Source organism: Netta rufina (genome assembly GCF_964035555.1).
Source record: "Netta rufina genome assembly, chromosome: 4".
Taxonomy (NCBI): domain Eukaryota; kingdom Metazoa; phylum Chordata; class Aves; order Anseriformes; family Anatidae; genus Netta; species Netta rufina.
In genome coordinates this window covers 60,898,809-60,926,082 of record NC_140127.1, presented here as the reverse complement: position 1 = coordinate 60,926,082, position 27,274 = coordinate 60,898,809, and the positions used below count along the sequence as shown (strand labels likewise).

Here is a 27,274-nt window from a genome sequence, read left to right as displayed (position 1 = left end):
GTATCTCCAGAGAAGGAGACACCACAACCTCTCTGGACAACCTGTTCCAGTCACCCTCACAGTAACGAAGTGCCCCCTCATATTCAGCCAGAACACCCTACGCTTCAGTTTGTGCCTTTTGCCTCTATGTCCTGTCACTGGGCTCAAATGAAAAGAGCCTGGTTTTATCTTCTTGACACCCTCCCCTCAGATATTTATACACATTGATGAAGTCTCCCCCCTGTCTTTTTTCCAGCCTGAACATGCCCAGTTCTCACAGCCTGTCCTCGCAGACAGGTGCTCAGGTCCCCTCATCACTTCCATAGCCCTCCTCTGGACTCACTCCAGTAGCTCTATACCTCATAGATCGCCCATCTCCTTTTAATTTCAGCCTTTATTGGCCCTTCGCTATAGAACAGTCACAAAGTGTGTGCCAGCACAGGCAGAGCTCACCTCACGCCTTCCTAAAACGAGAAAATCCCAAACCCTGTAACCTAGCCACAACCCCAGCGGAAAGCAAGCGGTCACTCCCTCCACCAAACATCCTCACCCCCTCCCTCCGCCTGCCCTTAGCCTCAGACGATTTCTAGACCTCCTTTTCTGTACGCCTGTACCGCCCCCACGCAGCTCCACGCTCCCCACAAGATGGCGGCACACGGGTTGAGGCACGGCCCCGCCCGCCATTTCCCCGCCCGCCATTGGCCCGCCCGGCAGAGGCGCGGCGACGCGCAACGTCCCCCCCCCCCCTCCCTCCCATACCCGGCGCCCCGCCCCTCAGGGCGCGCGTGCTCGGAGGCGAGCACGCGCGCGGAGCCGTGCACGCGCCGCCGGCTTTTCTCGCGAGAGCGGGCGGAGGCGCTCGCGCCGATTTTGAAGCTGGGGGCCGTTGGCGGGGAGCGCGCGCGGCGCCGGCGAGCGCTGAGGGGAGCCTGCGGGGGAGCCTGCGGGGCCCTCCTGCCGCCTCCCCGCTCCGTGGGGAGCCTGGGGTAGGGACCGTGAGGGGAGATCTGGGCAGGGGCCGCAGCCATGGGAGCGGCGAAGAAGCCTTTGGAAGTGAAGGAAGCCTTTCGGCTGGCGCAGAAGCCGCACCAGAACCACGCCAAGCTCGTCGTGGCTTTGAGGAGCGCCTACGACCAGGTAGGGGGGCGGGCGGCGGAGGCTGAGGGGGAAGAAGCGGTGGAGGGGTGCCCTGGGGGGGCTCTCCAGCCTTGTCTCTCCGCAGCGTGCCGCAGAGGAGCCCTGCGGTTAAGGACGAGCCAGGACACGCAAGGCTGCTGTAGGGAGCCCATTTGGGGCGTGAATCTCCGAGCCGAGAGGGGAAAATGGGTCCCGAAGGCGCTCGGGGAGTGGGGAAGCGGGCGGGGCGACAGCGGGTGACAGGGACCCAGGGTGGCCGGCGGGGTCCTGACACTGCAGCAAGTGACCGGCAGCTCCGGGACGGAGCCTTGCGTGGAAACATACCGACACTGGGGCTGTTAAACCAGCCGAAATAATTCGTGTTGTTATACCCGAACCGCTGCCGTCAGCGCTTTAAACACTTAAATGAACGGCGCCGATTATAAAACCGTTTTTTAAAGGCTGCTTTTGAAGGGTGAGCCTGGTAGTTACCGCTCGCTGTGGTTTGATTTTTTTTTTTTTTTTTTTTTCAGTTGGAAGATAAGGCAGACTTCCATGAAAAATTCATTCACTTCCTTAAGTATGCTATGATAATCTACAAACGGGAGCCAGCGGTGGAGCAGCTGATCAATTTTGTGGCTAAATTTGTTACTTCCTTTTATCAACTGGAGGAAGGGGAGAGTAGCGAGGAAAGAGAAGATGATAACTTGCTTCTGAATTATGTGTTTAACTTTCTGCTTGAGGTACAGTAATACTATTATATCTTTAACGTGACAGATTGAAACTGCACACGGTGAGGAAAACTTGCTCATGCTTATGGCGTTATCTACAAAGTGGAAACTTCAAAGTGAAAGAAAGGAAAGGCTAGTGCTTCATGATTTACAAAACAAAAGCATGTACACGCACAATACAAAAAAAAAAAGGGGGGGGGAAAAGAACACCAAACTGCCTACCCCCCCCATTACTCCCCCCGGCAAAACAGATCTTAAAAGTTAACCCTCTGGGAAAATACGGATTGTTTTCTTATTTGGCAGTCAGGTGTGTGATTAAAGGCTTTCCTGTGGGAGCATTTATAAGCGTGAAATTAATTTATATTGCTTCACTGACAAGTAAAAATATCACAAGATTTTTCACATAGGTGTGAGCGGCATAGGTATTATTAATCTCTGCTTATTGCAAGAGTTATACGTAGAAAGAAGACCACTAGTTCCAATAGCATGAAAGCACAAATAGAGTTATTTTTTAAGCTATTGTTTTGACACAGAAAAATTGGTAATGCTAACATCACTAGTTGTTGTTACTGTTTTCTTTTTCTTTTAATGTTTTATGGAGACAGAGGATTAAGTTAGCTTGTGTAGTGGAGTTTACACTGAGTGGTGAGCATGTTTCTTCCTTTGTGAAGGCATTGCTAGTTATGTAAAATACTGTTGTTACATGTGGTGGGCCATAAATGTTTTTCTGTGCTCTGAATTTTTTTAATCTTATTAAAATAGGAAGGGTTTTTTGAAACATAGAAATGCATATTTAACGTTATACATAGAATGTTACCTTCTTATATTAATAACCTTGTAATGGAAATGTAAGAAACATGGTTATAAGTATACTTTCTTGTGTTTTCCTCCCTCCCCACTCTGCTCCATTTCCCCCTAGTCTCACAATGCAAACAGCCATGCAGTTAGGTTTCGAACATGCCAGCTTGTTAATAAGCTTTTGGGAAGTATGCCAGAGAATGCTCAGATTGACGATGATTTATTTGATAAAATTAATGAAGCTATGATGATTAGACTTAAAGATAAGTTTTCGAATGTGAGAATTCAAGCTGTCTTGGCCCTGTCGAGACTTCAAGACCCTAAGGATGAAAACTGTCCTGTTGTTAATAGTAAGTAGTATTGTTTATTTTCTTTTGTTTAAGAAGAACACTTGTTGATTTACATTAATTTACTTTAAAACATTTTTTTTGAAACATTGAGTAAGCCATTCTTAGAGGCATTCTTCATGCAATTGTTAGTAAATAGTGGATCCTTGTGAGTGGAGGTTGTATTTACAAGAGTTGGGGTGTAAATCACACTGGGCTCAGACTTTTCTGTGAACTTTGTGGTTTTTGTGGGATAGGAAAGGTAATGGTGTGTGTTGCAAGTTGGGATGAAGACACAATGTGTTCTTGCTCTGTTCAGACCCTCAGAGTCTGCTGTTGACAATTAGTTGATCTGAATTTGTATGAAAACACCTAGAGGATTAGAAATGGTAATAGAATAGCTGATTTTTGTCCAAATGATGGCAGTCAGCTATATCAGAGAGGCAAAGTGGTTATTGGGATTGTTGACTTAAGTATGTTTAGCCCCCGACTCCTGTTGAGAGGAGTCATCTTGCTCGTGAATCGGTTTCTTTAAGAGGTTAGTACCTCTAGAACCCAGATTTCTTTATGCTGTTTTTGTGCCGTTTGTGGATTTCTTTTCTGGACGGTATGATTCTTGATAAGACCTACCTTCAGGGTCAGCGCTATGGTAGGTGGACTGTAGATTTGTAAAGTTAGAGTATGTTAGTTAGCTGGGTTCTTTTTGTTGTTAAAGTACCTTCTTTGAAATTGTTTTATAAATGTTTTGTTTAAGTTTCTTACTTAGGAATGTATAAATTTCATAGTGAATCAAAACAGTCCCAGAACAAGAAGGAGAGTTCAAGTATTCTGTGACTTAAATTCTTTTGTTGCTTTTAACTTTTTGCCTGAAGAAGGGGTAAGAATATAACCAAAAGTATTGCAAGAGATATATACCTGAAGGAATTTAACAACACCTGCTCCTTTTTCTAAAGTATGTTCTGTTTTTCTGTAATGTGAATTCTTAAGTCTCTTACAAAAACTTATTACTATTTTACTTTCAGTTTACAACACATTGCTTGAAAATGATTCAAATTCAGAAGTGAGACGTGCAGTGCTGTCATGTATTGCTCCATCAGCAAGGACTTTGCCAAAAATTGTAGGCCGCACTATGGATGTAAAGGAAGCTGTCAGAAAGCTGGCATATGAGGTAAATTGCATCAATTATAATTAATTTCAAACAGTGGCTTAGGGAAAGGCTTTAAATCTTTTATCATGTTTCACTGGTTAAATGGTAATACCAGTTAAATAATTCATTTTCACTTACCAGAAAGGGACGGGCGAGAGAATACTGATTAAATACAAGTTTTCAGGACTTGTGTGATAAAAATTACATTTCTGATAGAACTTGGCTCTTTAGGATCAGAAAGTAAAAAGTACATTATTCATAGTCTGCTATTTTCTACATACATGTTGGGATGTTTGCAAAGCAATTTTTCTTCTGTTGTTACGTAATAGGTTATTGAAGTGAGAAACAGCAGTGCTAGTGTAAAATACTTCATTTTTTGGTATCCCAATCACTCTGTGTTACATGTGTTTACAAGTAGAGGTAAATGGCAAGAATGTATGCAGTCATATACATACATACTCCCCCCCCCCCCCCATATATATATATATACGTGACATGTACATTTCTTGGTAAGGCACCTTAGGACAAGGTCTAACAAAATTTTCATTTTTTTCACATGCAACCTAATCCGTTCTTGCTTAACTTAGATTGTTTCTCCTTTAGTGGCCTTTAAGAAAAATACATACTGCAGTTATTTCATTGGTGGTATTAAGTGCTCTTGGACCTGTCTTCATATCCAGGTGTCGCACATGAGCTGAGTAGCCAAGCTTCTGAGCTATTTGTTAACTGCATTATATATTTTCTTCCACGAACTAGAATCTGTTTACTAGCTTATTGTCACAATCGCATTGCAGGCTTTTACTGCCTTGCATATTCTGTGGATGGATAAATCTGAGAGTTTAGACCCATGGGTAGCTCATGAATTCAGTTATTAAAATTTGTATAAATGTATTTTAATATCCATTTTTTTAAGGTTTTGGCAGAAAAAGTTCACGTGAAAGCTCTCTCAATAGCACAGAGAGTAAAATTGTTGCAACAAGGACTTAATGACAGATCTGGTAAGAGATCATCCTTTTTAAATATATTAATACAAATGTTTGACAGAATAGTTTCTGATGTAGTGGGGTTCATTTATGTGGAAGCTGTCATGACAGTAATAAGGAGCTCAAAGGGAGCCGTGAGATGTCAGGAAATGTTTAAGCGCAAGAAATTCTACTTTACAGCTTTTTGGTTTCCAGTCCTCTGATAGTGGATAAAACAGAAAAGGATTGCATTTTGCAAAAACTTGAAAGCTGCTGAGCTCTAAAGTACGACTGAATACTATAAAAATTGAAAGAAACAAAAGAACACTCCACAATGTAATTAAACACAGAAGTGGAAAAAATGTAATGAAGCATCTTTGTTTCAAAATACACTTAATTACATACGTCTTTGACCACTATGTATATTAAAGAACTTAAATGTAACTAATATCTTTTTGAAATTCTTTTAAAATGTTTGCAATGTAATTTCAGAATTTTCCTCCATTTGTCATTTAACTATCTTGAATATTACTTCTTGCTCTTTTGATTGACCTTCATTCATTTCATCATGAAGCAGCTTTATTTGTGTTGATGTCTTCAGTGCTGTATCATTTTTATATAAAGAGCCATTCAGAACATGCCCACAATTGAGTGTACTGTTGTTGCCAAAACATCAAAAGGTCATGTGTGTCTGGCAGAGAATTAGACCTGCCTAGGCAGGAAGTGACTTTTTTTTTTTTTTTTTTTGCAACAGTAGTAATTATACACATCAGTTTCACAGTTTACTGAGTATTACTGTGTTATACAGGTATTTTGTTTGGGAGTCCTGTACTAAGACCTGTTGGAATTTACTCTGAGAATTTTCCTTGTGTAGTAATATGCTGCTTGGGAATTTTGAGAGGTGTGGCCTAGGTGGGTATGCCCCTGGAGAACCAGACAGTACTATGGTCACTGGTAACCAGAGCTCTTAAAGGAGCATCACATGTGCATGTGTTCCGAGTAACCTTTCCTCCTGGCTAGCCTGACATCATATCGTGTTCTTGATAGCAATGGTGGAGAGGATCAGCTGAGTGCTCTCTTATGCTGCATTGAGCTACACCTATTTTAAATTGTTTAAATTCTTATATTATTAGATGCTGTTAAGGAAGTAATGAAGAAGAAATTGCTTCAAGCCTGGTTACAGTTTACTGAAGGGGACGTGTTAGAATTGCTTCATCGACTGGATGTGGAAAACTGCCCAGAAGTGGCCATTCTAGTACTGAATGCTGTGTTTTCATTAATTCCACTTAATGACAATGTTCAGAACTGTAAAAATCTTGACAGCAGGTATGCGGATTAGTTTTCTTGATCTTGAAAGATGCATATTGTATATAAAAAAAAAAAATAAAAATATTAAAGGTTATATCTGAATGGGGAGCAGAATAACTATTGCCTGTTATAAGGAGACTGATATTGTAGTGTAAGCTATGATGTATCCCTGGTGTTTGTGTCCTTAAGTGTTTAAACTAGGTTGAGTTCAAGAGGGGAGTAAATTCATCAACAAAGCAATTTCTACTACGAGCGATAGGACTTACTAATTCTTATTTTTTTTTTACTTCCCTGGGCTGTCTGTACAGCTTAAAGGCAATACTCTAGTTTACACCTGCAAAATTGTAATTTATTCTCTTAATCTGTGGTATTGAAGAGCCTCTCTCTCTCTCTCTCTCTCTCTCTCTCTAGTCCTCCTTGGCTTCCTTCTGTTCTTTTTTTGCTGGCCTAGGGACAGCACAGTCTGTGGCTGCTACCGTTATCTGTGTAGAGGTTGGAAAATCCATCAGAATACAGTTACTGATCTTTTTTCAGCCTTCTTTTGAGAGTATTTCAGTTGTACTACCAGAGCTTAACGGAGCTTTGAGGCTTGGTTTCCTATGTTTACTTTTGGTACAATTTGACTTTGTGAGCTCCTAAGCTGCAATGAAGATGTCTTGATAAATATTAAGAGCCATAAAGATAAAATGAAAGGGGAAAAAATGAATTGAAAACTATAGGGAAATTACTATGGGGAGCACAATGGTATGAGAAGAAATGGCTTGAGTTAATTGAAGAAACCAGAGTGGTATGGTTATTAACAGTGTTAGAAATCTTAGGTGGTAAATGATGTGTCCGTGATCAAAAAGTGTTAACAAAAACTTATTCTGTGTTTTGGGGGGAAAAAAGTGTAATACCATCATGTGAAGTGTCTCACATTCTGTTGTAGTAGCTTATGACCAATATTTTGAAATCAGTAGATGCTAGATGCATTGTACCCCAAAGCTACAGATGCAGGTCTGTCTCTTTAAGTAGCACCAATAATGGGGGAAATAACTTCCTTACAGGAAGTTATTATAGTATAGTATATATTATATTGGAAATGTGCCAATATCTTAAGAAGTTTAAAAGAAAAATATATATAGTTATGGACTTCTCAGTCTGACTTTGAACCTCCACAAAACAATGCTTCCTTTCTAAAGGAAAGTATCTTGAAGAAATAGATCTGTTGGACTAATGACCTTTTGAGAAAAAGTGAAATTATTCAGCTTTTAATGAGGTTACTTGATTTATGCAAAATGTTTGGCAAGTTCTTGCATCATGCTTTTGACTACAGCTTGAAGTTTCATCCACATATTGCCAAGGTGGTTTTGTTTGTGTTGTGTGCTTTTTGTTTGGGGGCGTAGGTGGGGTGAGCAACCTAAAGGGAAAACAACATTTTTACTGATAGACTGCAAATAAGATGGGATTCTAGTGAATGATAAATGCTGAAGTGCCACTGACAGTGATATGCTGCGTGTTTGTGAGGTAGAATCAATGTACAATTTAATTTTCTGCTTCTGAAAACAAATAACACATGCTTAGCTTACAGTGGAAAAGTAGTGCCATTCTTACGAGTGATAAACTGAGGATAAGCTTGCAGAGGATGTTGAGAAGCAGTTAATTACTTTTTGTGTTTGACATACTATAATTGCTACTGGAATGTTTTATGAAGATCTTCTGTTAAGAACAGAATAAACAATTCACAAAGATAAGCTGAAAAGTAATGCAATTGTTGCATTTCTGCAGTTTAATGGGGCTTAGTTTTCCAGAATTGCAGAGACATAGCAATGCTTCATGGAGTTAGTTAGACCTAGGTGTATGCTTTTGGAGATCTGAAGGGCTGAGCGGAGTTTGTCTGCAAACAGAAAACCTTGATTTAAAATACTGAACATGAACGGCATCAATCTAAAACGCTAAAAAGTTCAATGCAGTCAGAGGTTCAAGTTGTTCTATGTCCTTATTTATGGAAGAAGTTATTTTTGTCTGTCTATTAGTACTTCTATAGAGAGCATCTCTGACAGGGTTTTATTTTCTGCTTAGGAAATTGTGAGTTTCTTTGCATTTATTGTCTTTGGCCATATTTTATTTCTCTCTCTGCATTTATTTATTTTATTGTTAAGAAAAGTAATTCCATTGGAAGACTTAACAGCTGAGAATGTGTTATATTGGAGATGTCTTTGTGAACATCTGAAATCAAAAGCTGAAGAAGGTGAAGATTTGCTAGAACAGATATTGCCAGAAACAGCAGTATATGCAGATTATTTATTAAGGTATGTTACATTTTAAATTTTTCTTGCATTCCACAAAAAATAGATATTTTTAAAAAAGAGAATGTTGAGTGCTTCAACTCCTCAGGTTTCCTCCAAAACAAAAATTCTGTTTGAACAGTCATTTCGGGGATTTTTAAAAAGATTTTTCTGAGAGGACTTACTTCTTTTAGACGAAAACTGTAAAAAGTAGAGTATTTCAAAATGGTTTTCTCATTACTTAATAATTATGAGCAAGATGGACTTCTAAATTGATTGCATATAATTCTTTGTCATTAAAGCTAATAGAATGATTGTTCTGTAATAAGCAGCTAATCTTTTGTCCATCAGTTAGTATGTAGGTTGCTGTATGTTTGGCAAAGAGCTTGCAGAAACTGACGCGTTTTTCATTGCAGTAACTTGTGAAAATAAACAAAAATCTGGTTACTCTCCCCAGAAGTGTTTTTGAAACCAAAAGTCCATTCTCTTCTGTCTCCCTGCTCAAGCAGCCATGTTTCCCAAGAACTTAAGTTCTAAGGCAGTGAACGAGCCAATTGCAAATTTAACAAAGGAGCAACTGTGGATGTTTTGAGAAGTCAATCGTCTACCTAAGTGAAGAAAGGAAATTTTACTGTCTCAGTGGGATACTCATCTAGAAAAGTTTTCAGTCTTAATAAGCTCTGCTCAAATTTCATGAGTGTGGAGAATGCTGAGAAATTTTAACTGAGGTATTACACTTGTAAAATGTAGAGTGAAGGTTCCAAAAGCAATTATAAATCAATTCTGCTGAAGAATGTAGTACTTTGATAGATGTTTCCAATTTAATAATGCATATTCTCTTCTCTCTTCAGTAGGGTGGTAATATACTAATAGTACTCCTATGAATCATTGTTACTTTTCCACATTGAATGTGCTAATGTCTTTCATAAACACTTACTGTATAAAGTGTCTGTGCTTCTTTAATATAGAAATGTGGATGTGGTCCAGCGCGTAAAAGTTTTCTAGTTCATAATTAAAGTGTTCACAAAACATTTGCTCTCCAAACAAACAAAAAAGCTTGTTCCATCTAATCTTACTCCCTTTAAGGAAGAGACTGAGGAAGATTTATTAGGTTTGCTGGTGCTTGGTTGTAGTATCAACTGTTAAACTGTTCATTGAGTAGTGCCAACAGTTGTTTCAATTAAGATTTATAGTTCTGGTGAAGTCTTTGATTTATTTGTACTGTGAAAGCATCAGGAGGAGCAAGAAACTGCAAGTCACTGACACCTAAGAACAAATACAGGATTCTATGCTTCGCTTAAGTATTTCATTATTATCTGTTGCAAATTACACTACTGTTAAATGATCAGCAACTGCTGCCTGTATTGTAATTTCAGCTGGTCTTAAATAGTAGCTATGTGCTAAGCTTTTTTCCTAATTCTGAAGAATTAAAAAAAATCACTAAACTTAGCTGTTGCTGAGAAATATATGCAGAACAAAGCATCTGTAAAAACAAGCATCTTTTTCAAAGCTCATATTTGTTTTTTATGTATTACATTATATCCAGCATCGAATGTGATACACTATATGACAATTGTCATACGCTTCGGGCTGGATTTTCTGAGCTTACACGCTCAAGTTAAGAGATAAAAATTTAAAGAACAGTGACTGTAGGAAAATGAATAAACAAGACAGTGATTACACTTTCTGTGCTGTGTGGCTGTGTGCATCTGACAACAGATTGTTGTTCTTCTGTGTCGGCATACTTGCTCAGATACATAATTTAAAAGATATATATTTTAGTGATTTTTTTTCTTGTAGGCAATGTAACATTTCTGAACATGTATTTGTGGTGTGTTTTTTTCATTCCAACAGTGATTCTGAAGTAATTTATCTGTTCTGCTTCTATTCAGTTACATTCAAAGTATGCCAGTTCTTAGTGAAGAACAAAAAGAAGACTTCACTTGTTTCGAAAACCTGATGACAAAAGAATTTATAGGCCACCAACTGATTCATATTATAGGCTGCATGGATACCACTGAAGAGGGAGGAAGGTAAATTTAAATAGGAAATCTGTGTTGTTAGGCTTATGACACATGCCTGTGGACAGGCATAAAGTCTCTGTTGGGAAAATGACCTCATCAAATGGACAAAATATGGTTCTCTGATACTTGGGAAAAAAAGGCACTGTCTCTTTAATGGAATTGTTCCCCAAAGGGTGTGAAGTACTGCCTGCTTGCTTTTATGGAAAAATGAGGTTTAATGCATATATAACATTGTTTGGGGAGACCAAAATTGGTTGTTTTTGTAACATGTTCTTGAGATTATGAAGTTACAAGTCTGTTCATTTGGTATATCAAAAAAAAAAAGAGGACATAAATGGATCATAGTCTCACAGATGACTTGTAGTAGGTAGCCTATGAGTTTCTTGAGTTTTAAGTCCCGTTTGCTAAAGCCTAGAAAGGTACAGATGTTTTAGATGTCAAGCTGAATTGGACTGTTAGCTGAGATGATGATCTTATAGTTTGAATGGCCTCTGCATGTGAAGTAGTAAAGGAATAAATTTGAAAGTTCATACCATCACATATGTTTTCAGAAAAATAGAAATTGTGATAGTACAAACATGGTAACAATGTTATACCCTCAGTGGAATTCATTCTGTGTAATGCCTGACTGTCAGGATAGTTTAATTTTTATTCTTTTTTTCTAAGTTTCCAGCCAGATAATTTCTGTGGAAGCGCATGCCATGCTATTAATGCTTTCGCTGTTTTTTACTGGAATGGTCTTTCTTTCAACAATAGTCAGAACTGATTTAAAAAACAAACAAACAAACAAAAAAAAAACAAAAAACGGCATTTTCTAATTGAGAGGTATCAGGTGAAATTGGGAGAGGATAAATACTACTAATTACAAAAGCACATTCAGCAATTAAATAGTTGTATAGAGAAGCTTCTCTTTTAATATATTCATAACACTAACTCAAAGTAGGTAAAATAATAGCTCTTAAATATCTTCAGTTTTCTTGAATAAGCAAATAGATTTATTTTTATTCTTCTCTTTAATGCAGAAAGCATCTGTTACTTGTTTTACAAAAGATTCTCATTCTGCCTGCCACTTCAACAGCCCTTGTGCCTCTGCTTGTGGAAAGATTACTTAATATCATTAAGGATGATGACAGAAGGATTCAAATTGTAAGTAATTCCAAAGGCTCATTGTTTTCTGGGCTCTGCTTTCTCTGTGCATCAAACAGCATTTATAAATTTTTGTAAATGAAATATCAGGAATTAAAATATTTTTAGTTTGGAAACATATTTATGTTCTTCCCTGCCATACCAGCCTCCGCCTTTTTTTTTTTTTTTTTTTTCTTGGCATTGCTGCATTTTGTGCTCATGAAGATATGAAGAGCTCTGTCTTGAGAGTATTTGGCTGATTTTGTAAATGTACTTCTCAAATTAGGAAAGTATTACACTTCAACAGCCTGTTTCAAAATCCTTTGCCATACTAGATCCAACTGGTTTTGACTAGGACATTCAAAATAAGGATAGTATGTGTTTCCAGACTTCAGATTTTTCTTCCCTCTTTTCAGCTGAGAGCAGTTCTAAAAATCCTTGTAAGAAAAATATTTTATATAGCAGAGTCCCTATATGCAGCATAATTATTTCAACTTGACTCCTGAAACATGGACTCTTGGTTTTGCTCAAATACTTTAAATGACTTTATGAACAGAGACCACTTCTGGAAAGCCTCAGTCTAGTGGGTAAAGCTAGGGTATAGGTTTGTTCCCTGATTATGTTGGGAGAGCCATAGTAATTTTAGAGCTACGATAATAACAGAGAATGTATGCTTTTCTAATGTGCTGGTGAAATGCAGTGATTCAATACATTCTGTTTATTGGATAAAGCTAAAACTAACTGAGTTAAACAGAAGTTAAACTGAGGCAATCTGATACAAGGCAAATCAAATTAAGACTGTCCTCATCGCACTCCTTAGTTTTCCTTATATTTCATCTAATTTTTTATTAACGTAATGTGCCTCACCTTAAAGAAACCTCTAACCAACTGAAAAACCTTCAGACTAGTTCTGCTTCCAGTTCTATGCATGTATTTGGCTTGGAATTCAATTACTTATATTGCTCCTTATACTATATATATATATATATATATATATATATATATATAGTATAATATATATATATATATAGTATAATATATATATATATATTATATAATATACTATATTTACTATATTTATATATACTATATATATCCACACTATATTATATAGTATAATATATATATATATACTGTATTTAAATATATATACTATATATATATACTTATATATATTAAAATATATGTGGTGGTTTATAGACCTTTAAATGATAGTGTTAGCTGTATTTTGACTGAAATATTAAGATTTAAAAACATACTAACAGAAAAACAAACCCTTACTCCTGTTACTAGTCTTTCTTTTTGAAATGTGTGCTCAAACCTAGAGGAGGCAGTGCCTGTGAATTGTCTGCATAGAAATTCATAACTTAAAGGATATTAAAGGATATGCAGTCTATCTTCTTGTTTACTTAGCTAATAGTAGAGAACACTCAACATACCAAATACTTGCCTAACAAGGGAAATCACTGGACTTTGATGCTTAGGCTCCTTGTCATTGAATAGCGGTCAAATAAGTCCTATTGCAGTGACTTAACAGCTAAGAAAAACTACACAGAAGTTTCAGAAGCATGGTATCTTAAGTCTGTAAAAATTAAATGCATTGGATCTGACATCTAAGCTGAAGTTACTTGCACTTTTATTCTGATTGTAACAACAGGTTGCAGAAATCATCTCAGAGGTTCGTGAGCCGATTGTTTCTGTTGAACAGCCTCTTGAAGCTTCTGAAATAAGAAAGCGACAGGTTAAGGTAGGCAAATGAAGAAAAATATTTTTTACTCTAATCTATCAAATAAGTTTTATGTAAATGTGCATTATTGATTAATGTTGGCTGATACAACATAGGTTATAATATTGCAATGTTTTCCTTGTACTTTATATTTCAGTTGGCTGAAATAAAAGTGAAACTTTTTGAAGCAAAAACAGCTTTGGAAGAATGCATTTCTCTTCAGGATTTTAGTACAGCATCTGTATTAAAAGAGAAAATAACTGAGTTGGAACACATAAAAGCCAATCTGATACAAGAAGCAGAGGAACCTGAAATTAAAGAAATGCGTGTGGAAAAGGTTTCTTTTTCCCTTCCTGTATTACCAAATGCTAATTGTGTTTTGATGTCTGTTCATAATGGATTACAGTAAGCTTCTTTTTTGTCCTTGGATGACTGAAGAATTCTAAAAGGATCTTGCTTTTGCTGTATTTACTAATATAACCAACTGAAAACATGAAACTGATTCTTTTCATCATTGCTTACAGATTAATTTTGATTAATTATCTTGCCAATCATGTGTAGTGGACAGGAAATGTTTGTTTGGGTAGCAAATAATCATGATTAATGTCCCTGTTCTCCTCATCACAGCCACCATTTGTAATAATGACCTTTTTCTTTTTTCCTGACTCACCTTGAAGAATGATCCTGAAACACTGTTGAAGTGTTTGTTGATGTGTTGTGAGCTTCTCAAGATGATATCCCTTTCTAAAGGAATTGGTCCAACCATTAACGAGCTAATTGAATCTTTGGTATGTAATAATAAATACTGCTTTATATGATAATAAAAATAGGTATGTCACAGTTAGCACTTAGGTGCTAGCAGGATGGTTCGTGATTGTTTCAGAGTTGTGCTGTACCTTAGTGTGATGCCTTTAAGCCTTACCAAAACCAGGTGTCTTGGAGTTGCAGTCCAGATATGCTGTTCTCAGCTCAGAATCTACATCAGAACTGGATGCAGCAGAGTTACTAAAATAAAATGGGAATATGGTAAATAGCTGACTAATGTTTGACAGTGTTGGACAGTGCTGAGTTCTAGTGTGCTGCTTAAGCACACTGCCTTTGTTTGTACTTCAATTACTTGGATTTTCTATTAGCTGAAGGTATGACATCTTTAATAAAGAACTCCAAAGTACCTTTGTTTGGAGCTAGTCAAAAGCTCTTCATCGGAAAGAGGCTGGAGCCCTTGTAGACTTTTCTTTCATCCCTGCCTGGTACAAAGAAAGTTATTTTATTGTAGAGCATTTGTGCCTCTGTTTTCTTGGCACCTTTGAAGAGCAAAACGTTTCTGTACTGAATAATGAATGCAGTCGCATGGTAGGCCTTTTACAGTCTGCAAAATGTACTTAGTTTCAGTTGTGAGGAGTGTGGATTTTAGGACAAATGTTCCTAAATAACATAGAATGTTAGCTATCGCTGAGTGTGCTGCTTCAAGAAGATATGAACTCTTTCCTGTGCAGGTAATAGAGAACAAAGTGGGGAAAAAAGCAATGTGCCACTGTATGAACAGGTGGTACACCATCGGAATACTGAAGGAAATTCTTATCCCCTCTGTCTAGAAAGGTTATATTTGAAATGGAAGTGGTCAAGAGAAGGGTAGCGAGGAAATTTACAAAACAGCTTCTGAATGAAGAGTGACTAAATAGGCTACCTTTTTCTGACCTGGAAAAAAGAGGACTTAGGTTCACATCTGAGAAAGTGAATGATTGGATGATCACTTCACCGCATAAAGCTAGCAACTAGCAAGCTCAGAACAAATGAATTAAATGAGTTGATTCTTCTCCTAATATGTAATCTGTGGAATCCTTTGTCACGGGATGCGTGCATGCTGAACTCTTGCATAAATTTTAAGGAATATTGAGTAAGTTCAATAAAAATAAGTATTACGGAAATTAGGTAGATAGAACAGTCTCACAGCTGTCTCAGCTGTGAATTGCTGGGACCTCATCAAGAATTCCTGGGAAGAATCTACTTAGCCTGTTTATGTAATATTTTGTAGGAATTTGGTTTTGATCTTTGTTATTAACAGGGCAATGGGCCAGATGATTTGACTCAGTATGGGCATTCTTAAAATGCAAACTGGAAAGAAAATTACAACACCAATTTAGATTGGCTTAAATATTGTGGAACCACACCTGATTTCTTTCAGATGTATAATAGTATTCTAAGAAATCAGTTCTGATGTGTCCTACAGACCCCTTTTTAATTAGGTCTTTCTTTAATTTTCACATTCATTGTTTATTCCACTTTTCTTTCTCCAAGATCCTGCTTTCATTTTGTTGTTACTAATGGGTTTTCACGTATTACATGCTTTAGTATATTTTATTTGTTGTTTTTTAAACTTAAACTCTTCAATCAATGCCAAAGTATAGAATGACATCATTGTAGCATGCTTCCTGTATGGAGCCTCTCTTTTCTTTCATGTGGATTCTTACCATTGATTTCTCAAAACTATTCCAAGTAAATGGAAGTCACATCTGTATTTTGCAATTTGGAATCGGGTATTGTTTCTCTGCAAGAATGCTAATGTCTTTTATGAAGAAATGTGTAGGTTTGTCTTTCATTTCACAATGAGTGGTCAACTTGATTTGGTTTGAAAACAAATGTTTATTAAAACAAATGCAAAGCACAATGCTCATGTGAACCATTCTTCTAGTACTGACTTCAAACAGTGTACTCGGAATGTTTCTGTTTATGCCTTGATAAACAGAGTATATAGTAGTCACCAATTTCCAATCCTGTAATGTACTACGTTATTTCTAGTTTCAGGGTAAGGAAAAGTTAAACAGTGTAGCCGATTTTCTATTTTCAATTTATGTATTTCAATTACAAATTAAATATTACTGTTTCCAGATACTTCCTGGCATAGCGGATGTCCATCCAGCTGTGAGAAACATGGCAGTTCTGTGTTTAGGTTGTTGTGGCCTTCAGAGCAAAGAATTTGCCCGAAAACACCTTGCATTGCTGTTACAGGTAAAATTTCTGATGGGAAGTAGACTGATGGCTTATGTGACTTGGATCCAAGAGATCCAAGAGTAGTTTTATTTACTGTTGCAGGTTATCCTACATGTTATTTGAGTAGCAATGATTCCTGATTTGCTGAAGATCTGGATCTGGAGAGTGTAGTTTCATGTAGATTTTTCTGATGTGTAAAAATATTTAAGCTTGTATTATTACATCTTGGTAGTATGCATTTCCTTTGTAAGGCCACCTGTTTTGAGAATTTCTAGGAACTCTTTATTCATAAGATCTCACTTTCTCTTCCCAGTCTGCATGAGATCAGTCAAATATGTTATTACAAAGTAGAATAGAGAAGCTGTAGGATTCTGTAAGCCTTCCTTTCTTTGGAAAACAAACTGAAAAATGTGACTACTTACATTTGTTACTTACTGTAATCCGGACATATGATTTAATTTCCAAATTACTTATTTTGTATGGGTTAAGGAAGGGCTCTTAATTAGAACATAAAGCAATATTAAAACCAGCAAATGATAGTGTTTTGCTTGTTTTAATACTGTGGTCAAATGCCTATGAACATGGGATGCATTGGCTGGACTCATGAGAATGGGAGATGTTGGAATTATGCCATCTTCGTAGTAAATGTTCTTTTATACAATCAGTTGAGCATCAGATGTCTACTTTTCAAACCCTGGCTTGAAGGTGTGGAGATAGCATGTTCTCATCAGACAAGATGCTTGAGCCATCAGCAGAAGTTAGAGTTCCTGAAAAACTAGCAAAATGTTTTCAATCTGCCTTTAGTTATGTCTCATTAGAAAATAGATTGTTTAGGGAGGATTCTGTTTGTCCAATGTCTGCATAGAAGTTGAACGATAAGGTTACATCTCATACATGCATGGTACACTCATGCCCTCTGTGAGTGAAGTTGGTCAGATTTTATTTTTTATTTTTTGGTAATAGAAATTACATAGATAAGTTGAGAAATTCTCAGAATACTATAAATCTCAGTTTAAGCTTCATTTAATATCATACCTTCATGGAGTCTGAACTTTGTTTAATTTGGGAAATTTTGTATAGTGCTTGGAATAATCTTGCTAAAGCAAAAAAAGCTAATATCTACTTATGCTTAACATTGGTATGCTGTAACATTATGGATGTATTTTCATTATTAAACCTAGGTTTTACAAGTAGATAATATAAAGATAAAGCTGAGTGCTTTAAAGGCAGTCTTTGATCAGCTGATGCTCTTTGGGATCGAGCCTTTCAAAGCCAGACCAGACGATGAGTCTCAAAGTGAAGACGTACAAAGTGGAAATGAGAATTGTGAGGAAGAAAGTAAAACAACAGAGAAGGAAGAAGAGACTGCTACAATTCAGAGCTTCTTACAACTTCTTTCTAGTTTTTTAGACAGCGAGGTAAGAAATTATTACAGAACATGCCTTGTTTTTGTTCTAAAATAATTTTTGACAGAAAGCTTACCATTCTATTATGTTGCATTTGAACATTACATTACCTGTAATTGAATGGTTTAATGTTAGAATAGTTGCCCTAAAACAGTGTAAGTTTGCCACTGATACTGACTAATGTTATTTTTAAGCCAACTTCTGAATTCTCTGCAGGTGCAAATACATGAATGTAGAGAACTGATAGTTGCAATAGGATGTAGACTGTTACTACAAAATATTAGTGGAAATGCTGACACTGTGGTAGGTATGCTGTGTATATGATAATTTTTTTCTTCAGTTTTCAGAACTTAGGACAGAAGCCGCAGAAGGCATAGCCAAACTCATGTTCTCCGGGAGGCTGAATAGTGCCAAACTTCTTTCTCGTCTTGTTTTGTTGTGGTATAATCCCGTGACTGAAGAGGATACTCAGCTTAGGCATTGTCTGGGAGTTTTCTTCCCTTTATTTGCTTATGCAGATAGGTATGGCCTTTGTAAAATATTATGTGAAAATGTATGTTGGTCGTAGCAGCTTTAGCAACCCTTTTCAAATTGCACAAATGCAAATTAAACCTAATGGTCTTGCTCGGACCCCTGTGCATATTACTTTTGAATGTATGTAAACTCAACCTATGACCATTCTGAAAACTTTCCATTAATTCCTTCTTTTTCTGTGACCTATTTGTTTCTTTCCTAGGACTGCTTGAGTGAAACAGTTCTTCTGGATATTCAGTTTAAAGATTAGTTTTAAAATATGTACTTTATTTATGCTGTTGAACACTACAGGTGGGCTTTGAACTGTCACTTAAGAGCAGCTATGAGGCATGGTTCAAAATAGAATAAAGTGTCCAGCAAGTTCTCAAAGAAACAGGCTGTTTTTTTGTTTGTTTTCTTAGCCAAAGAATATGCCAAACAAAATCCACAGAAGATTCAAAATCTTCTGTTTAGTTTGATACTGGACAGAGGAGGCAAAGGGCTTATCTAAGGGGGTAGGAGCTTAAATAATAATTCTCTAGTCCTTTTACTTGCTCAAAGTGTTTTTTGACTTAATTTTCAGCTCTTGCCAGTCTGAACTTGGTGGGGTTTTCTCTGCCTCCTCTCTCCCCTCTTTTTTATGGCTAAGATTTAACTTAGCAACGTTACATAAAAAATACATACCTTATGTATTTTTTCCAAAACAAATTGAAGTTTTTGTGGTGTATAAATTGCCACAGTTAGAGTTAGCATAGTTCAAAGGGGACTTGGTTGTCAGGAAGGAGAGGCGGATTGAGTATTTTTTGCTGTTATCAGAAGAATGATGGGAAAAGTAACCAGTCTACTTCAATGTGTTTTTCCCTGTTTAAGTGCTATTGAAAATAGGTAACAAAAACCTAATTTTGTATGCTTCCAATACCTTTGATACTGAATAATGAGCATAAGCTTATACCACTGGTGATCTCTTTGACCTGTGAATGTCTTCTGACCCTATGTATCTCTCTCTTTATTATGAGTCCTAATGATTGTCTCACTGAGGCCCACCTGAGTAATTCTGTGTATTTCAAAGTTATTTGTGAACAAGACAATTCTTTGCACCTCACAGATGATCTCTGGGGCAGGGTGCATGCTTTGAGCAAAAAGTAGAAAAATCAATGGAGGAAAAAAAAAATCCTAAATCTTAGTCTGGCTCACTAATTCAGAATCTCTGTTAAACTAGGAAACCTCATTAATTTTCTGTCCAGAACATTACCTGCATTCTGGATCTCACAAATGGTTCATTTTAAGATGAATCATGGAGTGTCTTCAGTTACCAATACTGTATTTTCAGAAGAGAACTATTAATTACCCTGTGGCAGCTGATTCAGAGCAGTCTGCAAAGTTGCCATTCAGAAAAGGAAAACGAAGGCAAATGTGTGAGTTTTGGCTGGGTTTTGTGCCTAATTTTGGTACTGATCTATTGCTGAACTTTTAAATTCTGTTTGTTTTCTGCATGTTGCTCTGACTTTTCCCTCTGATCAGATACAGTCGAGGCTTAATTTTTAAAATTAATATTTGAACTTTGTGTGGTAAACAAATGTTGCTGCTGGCTTTTATAAGTGATATTCTGTCATATCAGAAGAATGGCATGGCATGTTAGTAACAGGGACGAGGTCCTGTAACTGGTGAACAATTCTTATTCATGGAATGTTTATTAAAGAGTAATAATTTCCCTGGCAGCCTCAGAGGAAAATGTTCTGCCTTATGCCTATATGTTACTAGACTTTATTTTATTTTTCTAACTTGCAGGAAATAATCTGAATGATACTTCAGTTGTACTTCAGCCAATTTAAAGCATAAAACTGCTGAATGGGAGAGTTTTTGCTTCTGTATTTTCTTGCCCCAGTTATAGTGCTCACAAGGTCTTTTGGTCAGCTCATTTGACTTGCATCTAGTGGCAAGCAAGCTGATTTTTTTTTTTTTTTTTTTTTTTTGGAAATCATTATTGACTTCATTAGCTTTCTTCCCCAGTTAGTTGGGTTCAAATAGGAGGTGAACAATTATTTGAGGTTTAAAAAAAAAAACCACAACTTTGCTTCACCAACCAGTACCTTGTAATTTTTGGCAACTTTCCTATTAATTTGTTTTACCCATCTTATGGAACTACACCTTTAGACAACTTGCTGCAAAACCACGTTCATCTACGTGATTTTTAGGCTTGCTTGGCAGGAGTTATGAACTTTTCTGAGAAGAAAACCCAAGTATTTCTTTCAAAATCTTGTTAATCACCACCTTTCTTTGCCCGGTTTCATTGTTTTTCTTACAGTGAGATATGTGCCCCTGAAGAAAACTACTAGCAGGAAGGAGGAATTAGCACAAGAAAAATAAAGATATAGGGAAGTGTATTTCTGTCCCTTGAGAGAGTATCCGTCTGTATATATCAGTTAGGCTTTTAGTGGTAAGGATGAACTTGCAAACTGTTTGAGATACAAGTGCTACCTAAAATTTCCTTGAAAAAACAATGAGCTGAAATGTAAAAGGAGTTGGTTCTGTGAAGCGTTTTGTTGTCTTGATCCTGCTGCCTGTCTCTAATAAGGTTGGCTGCTCCCCCCCCTGCTTTGACAGCTAAAATATATTGTAATGGGTCTGTAAACTTTAATCATAGAGGAGAAGATTTAGGGATGAATTAATGTTTAATTCTGTCTCCTTGTGCTACTAATGTTTGACTCAATTGAAACAGGTCTAACCAGGAATGCTTTGAAGAAGCTTACCTTCCAACTCTGCGAACGCTGTTAAATGCTCCTGCAGCTTCCCCTTTGGCTGAAGTAGACACCAGTAATGTTTCTGAACTATTAGTGGACCTGACCAGACCAAGTGGACTGAACCCTCGGGTCAAAAAGTCCCTAGACTATCAGGTACAGTGGGTTAAATTGAAAGAAAGCAGTATTTGCGTCTAGAGATTAAGAACTGCTAGCTGCTTGTTGGGCCTTCAGAGATTCCTACTGTCAGAGTCTGGATTAAGCAACTGACAGTACAGGCAATGAAAACTCTTAGCTTCATTCTCCTTCTCTCCATCCCCTCCCCTCTTACAATGAAGTAATGCTAGCAGGAACTTGCACCATCCTTAATTACCTGTACAGGAAAAAAAAAACATTTTTAAAAATACATTCATGTATGTTGTCAAAATACTATATTTTTAGAAAATATTTACTATGTAAAGTTAGTTATTAGCTGCTTAAACCAGCATGACTTCATTCTTTGGTAAATAATTTTCAGAGAAATTTCAGGTATTGATTTCTTTCCTTTACAGGACTTCACAGTGCATGATAGTTTAGCACTGAAAATTTGCAATGAAATCTTGACGGACCCAACTGCACCAGATGTTCGTATTTATGCAAAAGCTTTAAGTATGTTAGAACTCAGTAGTTCTTCCACAGAGAATCTTCTGACTCTGCTTGATGAGATTCTAGAGGTAGGGCATAAATAACATGGTTCTTGCTTTTTATTTAATTTTACTATCAAATGGTTAAATGCTTAAAAATGAAGTGCCTGCTTACTATGACAATGTGATTGGAATTACTTTTTTTAACCAGTCTTTGAAAAATTAATTTTTGATGAGGTTATTTATGTAAGTTATACAGTGGTCTCAGCTCAGATTTTCGTATTTCAGCTACCATAGACAGCGATAACTGTCCAAGTTAATACAGTTCAAAACTGTAAGGTCTTATAGTAACCAGTGTGTAGTTAGTTCTTAGTTTTTAAATGTAAATAAAATTGAATATTGTCTTTCACAGTTTGTATGGCTTATTAATAATTAACAGTTGAAATTTTATGCCTTAACTTGGATTGTAACTGTAAGATCATTAGGCAACATGAAAAGGGTGCTTGGTTTAAGATGAAGTAGGAAGGGATTACAAGTCTGATGTGAAAGCTTTTACATTTATCCATTTTCTGGATAAATATAAAATAAAAGTTGGGAGTGGCACAGAGGAAGATGGTGTTATGCTGAAGTGTTGGAGAGTCCTGATCCCTCTGGGCATAACATCAAGAAGTAGCAATGTTCCAGGACTCACCTGGAAAGGTCCTATAACTTTAGTGCTTTTTCAGGTTTCCTATTAAAAAGATTAAAATAAAAATTCTTCTGGAGTTTCTGTGCCCAGTGTTGATGGAGAAAGTGTTTCACCTTCCAGCTAGAGTAATCAACTTTGTGACACTTTTTGTCATTCTTAGAGTAAATTTAACTAGTCCTATTAGTGTGTAAACTTGATAAAAGGAATGGCTGTAAAATGAAGTAGCATTTAATGTTAAGTGTTTCTTCCCAGGAAGTGAAAGATAAATTGTGTCAAAGAGCGATTGAGAAGATCAAGGTGAACCTGACCAAAGGCTCTAATGCGAGCAAAAGCCACTCTGAAAAGACAAAGGAAACAGGCCTCACTGAAGGGATGCAGGAAACTGGCGCTACGTTACCTGCAAACACCCTTAGAAATGAAGAAGGTAATTCAGGAGAGGTGTATTTCAGTAGGTACAAGTGAGTGATTGTATGAAAACAAGTCTTAGCTTTTTCTCTCCTAAATGAAGCTACTTTTGGAAAAAAAACAAGTGGAAAAGGTAACTAGTAAAAATGTATCCTGTTTAATATGTTTGTTAAGCATTTTCTTTTTTATTGCTTTGCGATCAGTTTTTCTGATTTCTTATTCTCCTTATTGCTCTAGTTTAACCAGTATATTTCGAGTCTTAGCCTACAGTTCTTTCTTTTTGACAAAAGTATTAGCTTTTTTTTTTTTTTTTTTTTTTAAAGCTGTTTGACATACTCATCTGCCTGCTAAGTCGTATTGACTAACTCAGCTTTAGAATGTGAGTCACCAAGGCTCCAATGGACTATGGAATTACCATGTCTGTACTTTTTGCAGACTGTATTATAGCAATGTACAGTTGATACGCACTGAAACTGTTGACACTGGTCTTTCCTTATTACTAGTTCATACGTTGGAGCCAGATTTCTTTTTATTGCTATTTGTGAAAGTAGCTGGAAGACTTTCTGCTGTCTGAAAAGCTTATGTGGCTACACATGCTTTAGCAGAGTATGTTTTGCTGGAAGCCTAAAAAAAGGAATCAGATGAAACTTGTTTAGGTTTACCTGAAGCAATAAATCAAAGATAGTGACATGTAACTGTTTTAAGCAGAATATCCCCCTTAAAACAAGCTTATTTTCTAGTGGATTATTTCAAGGCGTTGATCTGTTGCTTCTGAAAGTGTCAAATTATTTTTTTTATGTTTTATGTTTCTGTATTGAAATATTTATTGGATGGGAAGCTAGAGAAGCTAGCTGGTCTTGAGAAAGCAACTTTCTATTTGAACCATTTTCTGCTAACAGCCAATAGTATTTTGGTATGATTTTCTCATGAAAGAAGAATTTTGAGCGCTTTAGGCAAGCAGTAGGAGAAAAGCATTGTTTCCTTTCTCTTTCAATGCCACCTAAATAAATTTGCTTTATTTTTAATAATCCAATATTTACCTCTTCAAATACGGAAATGATAGCTGTGAGCAAAACCCTTTACTTTTTGTACTTCAATTGCTGCAAAGTAGATCTAGATTTGACATTAGGAAAAAACAAACAAGCAACAACAAAAAAAAAACAAACTTCCTAGCAGTAACATACATTGCTGAAGAAAAAGACTTCCTAAAATTGTCAGAAATACTAAGGGAGGTCTAAATAGTTGTCAGGAGTAGTTTATACATGATTGACCTATGATGGGACAGTGTTATGACTGAGTGACATTTTAAGCTGCTTTCTAGTCTTATTAATTCATTTCTAGTTTAAGGAAAAGTGGAGTTAAAATTGTATGGCTTTTTATATAATAGCCAATGTTCAAAGTGTACTGATAGTACTTTAAAGTACATATGATAAGTTGAGAGATGATTGACTTCTTCATACGTTATTCTGTTTTAACAGAGAATACCAAAGATGCTCTTCATACTCCAGTTAATGAAGCTAAAAGTAAAGCTACTACAAAATTGAAATCCACAAGAAACAAAACTGGCAGAGGTATGCACTGGATGTTTCTGGCTATAACGTTATCTGTTTTAAATAAAATAATTTTTTATGAACCTCTCTCTGTGTTTAAACAATTCAGTCTTTGTAATCTGTTTTTAAAAAAGTTATTAAAAGATTAAAATCATCTGTTTTGCGGAGGCTTTTGTTCTGTTAGTCTTTCCCAACAAGAGTTAAAAGTTTTTAAAAAAAAAAAAAAAACACAAAAAAAAAACAACCAACCAAACAAAAAACCTCCCTGTGACTACAGAATATCAAGATAATTTGGTCACAGCCACTTATAACAATGTGCAAATGTTTACGTGAGAAGTATTATCTCAAGGGCTTTTTATTGTTTGTATTGTCTAAACAAAATATTCTATCTAATGTGGTGACTGCATGTTATATGTTTCAATGGAACATCAGACACTGAGGAAAAGATACAAAACTGGTTTAACAAAAGAAATAATGTGATGCAAAAAGACTTTTGTTTATATTTAGGACAACGAAAAGCAGCAGTAACAAGGTCTGTGAGCAGAAGAAAAACTAGCGCAAGTGCAAAATCTGGTAGTGAAAGGTAAATTGTTTACTTTCCACCTTCAAAAGCATGATTCTAGCAGTTCCAGCAAAGCAATTTAATTCCTCACTAGAAGGGAATACTTTTCTTTCTCAAAACCTAACGTAAAAGTAAATATTTAAGAAAAAGCATTTCTTTAAACTGATATGTTTGAAATGCAATAGTAGGTTTGAAGACTTTAAATGTTGTTATTAATTTTCAGGTATGTTTACTACATACAGTTAACATACATTCTGTCTGTCAAAAGATAAGTTTTTGGTTGCATTGCTATTCTTTCAATTGCTTTTTGTTTTAATAACTGCTCTGTGAAGGATTCTGACTTCTTTGTGTTGTTCTCTTTTTTTCCCCCACCACATTTCTGGCTGCTATTTTTGTTCCTGTCTTTCTACATTTAAAAAACTTTTAGAAATGAGTGATAAATGAATATACGCATGGCATTCCTTCTCTTGAGATCTTGCAGGATTAAAATATAATCTCTGTAATTTTACATGCTTCAGTTGTGATGTCTTTTTCAAGCAAGTAACCCACTAAGTACAAAATCAGTAAGAAGTACTTTTGTTCTTTAAGACCAAGATTTTGTTATACACAGACTTCAAGATTTTCTGTTAACAAACTCTTAGTTTGCCTAATCTTTCTGGTCATAATTTAAAATATTTTCTATTTCAGTGATGATGAAATTCCAGAATCAGTCCCAGTGCCCAGTTCAAGGCCTTCAAGACGAGCAAAAACATTAGCACTTGAAAAAACAAGAATGAATCTTTCAAGCCTTTTGCGTAGGGAAGCAGATGAATGAAGACAAAATGAGAGAAAATGTCCTTCGCTAATGCTAGTAGTTACTTGAAAAAGTAAGATCTGTTTTGTTTTTAGTCTCATCTAACTCCTTCAGTATTGAATCTTTTATAATTCCAGATTTTTATAGGAACTTTTTTTTAAAAGGAACTTTTTTTTTTAAAGTGCTTTTGGTTATTTTCCCCATGTGAAGTACATCATTCTTGTAATAAAATAACCATTAAAATATTGCCTGAACAAAATGTGATTTTATTTATTTTACTTTAAAAAGAAGGCGGCTTTTTATCTGCAAATGAAAATTGCTATTTGTGGTAAGTACTTAACAGTTGCCAACTTACACTTTTTCAAAGTTGTTTTTATATTTAACATTATTCAGACAGAATGTTTGAGCTGGAGTGGTTGTGTGTGATGGCAGCACTTTTGAATGTACCTGCTTTTAATGCACCTTCTTTCTTTCGTTCCTGGCCTGAGTACCTGCTGACTGTCTAGAAAAAATAGATTTCATCTTAATTGTGAATTCTGCTTCCTGGAGATAAATGTCTGTTTTATTTTTAAATGACGTCAATATGGTAAAGCTGTTATTCTACAAATCAAAGCCTGGAAGCCTCTTACTGACCTTGTAGGAGACCTACAGGAAAGATGGGGACTCTTCCCTCCCTGGAAGTGCTGAAGGTCAGGCTGGATGGGGCTTTGGGCAACCTGATCTAGTGGGAGGTGTCCCTGCCCACAGCAGGGAGGCTGGAACTGGGTGATCTTTAAGGTCCCTTCCAACCCAAACCATTCTCTGATTCTATGACTTTGGCCTTGTTATATAAAATCACTGATGTGCTTTTCTAAAAGCATAAAAATATTTGTGGTACAAAATAAGATCCAATAAGGAAAGAAAAAAAAAAAAAAAAAAAACAAGAAACAAAACAAAACAAAAAAAAAACAACCACTTTGTTAAGGTCTGCATGTTATCTCTTTACAGTGGCAGACAACTGTGATTGGTATGTAACTTTGAAGATCAAAACCTTTTTGTTAATGACAAGGAAAAATCTGAAGTTTGCAGAGACAATAGAAGATCAAACTGTGCCAAATATTCACTGTTGGCTGAGCATATTTACTCTGGAAATGTTAGGGTTTTGGTTTGGAAACACCGTCAATCATGTCCTTCTGTGTTATAATTTAGATAATTTCCAAGGCAGTCAGAGAAAACTTGTCGATTGCTCAACATGTGCATATCAACTGCTGATGTCAAGTACAGCTTTCTAAGGAACTTCTGTTTAAGATAAATCAATATATTGCTATGATCTTTGGTATTTCTCTGAAATGGCTTAGGGACAACAGAAGTGAAAAGTAGCATTTCCAAAGTGTAGTGCCCAAACTACTATCCTATTTTAAAGTTTGCATATAGAAAACAGACAGAACTGTGTTGCTTTTCATCCCTTTCAGTTTTTGTTGGAAATCTTTCAAACCACAACATGCCATGACACATTT

General features: G+C 36.3%; 1 protein-coding gene across 1 annotated transcript; it reads left to right on the top strand.

Moving 5' to 3' along the window:
- Positions 1–1,005: 1,005 nt before the first annotated feature.
- NCAPG (non-SMC condensin I complex subunit G) lies at positions 1,006–25,799 on the top strand (the record flags this gene model as incomplete). The annotated part of the gene is made up of 21 exons (XM_084285529.1): positions 1,006–1,116; positions 1,629–1,838; positions 2,746–2,974; positions 3,973–4,118; positions 5,011–5,095; positions 6,193–6,385; positions 8,509–8,658; positions 10,527–10,667; positions 11,681–11,804; positions 13,441–13,530; positions 13,667–13,846; positions 14,187–14,297; positions 16,399–16,518; positions 17,682–17,918; positions 18,247–18,428; positions 21,139–21,313; positions 21,709–21,870; positions 22,721–22,892; positions 24,352–24,444; positions 24,931–25,006; positions 25,673–25,799. 21 exons carry the CDS (start codon positions 1,006–1,008, stop codon positions 25,797–25,799), a joined length of 3,114 nt encoding a protein of 1,037 aa, XP_084141655.1.
- Positions 25,800–27,274: the final 1,475 nt, after the last annotated feature.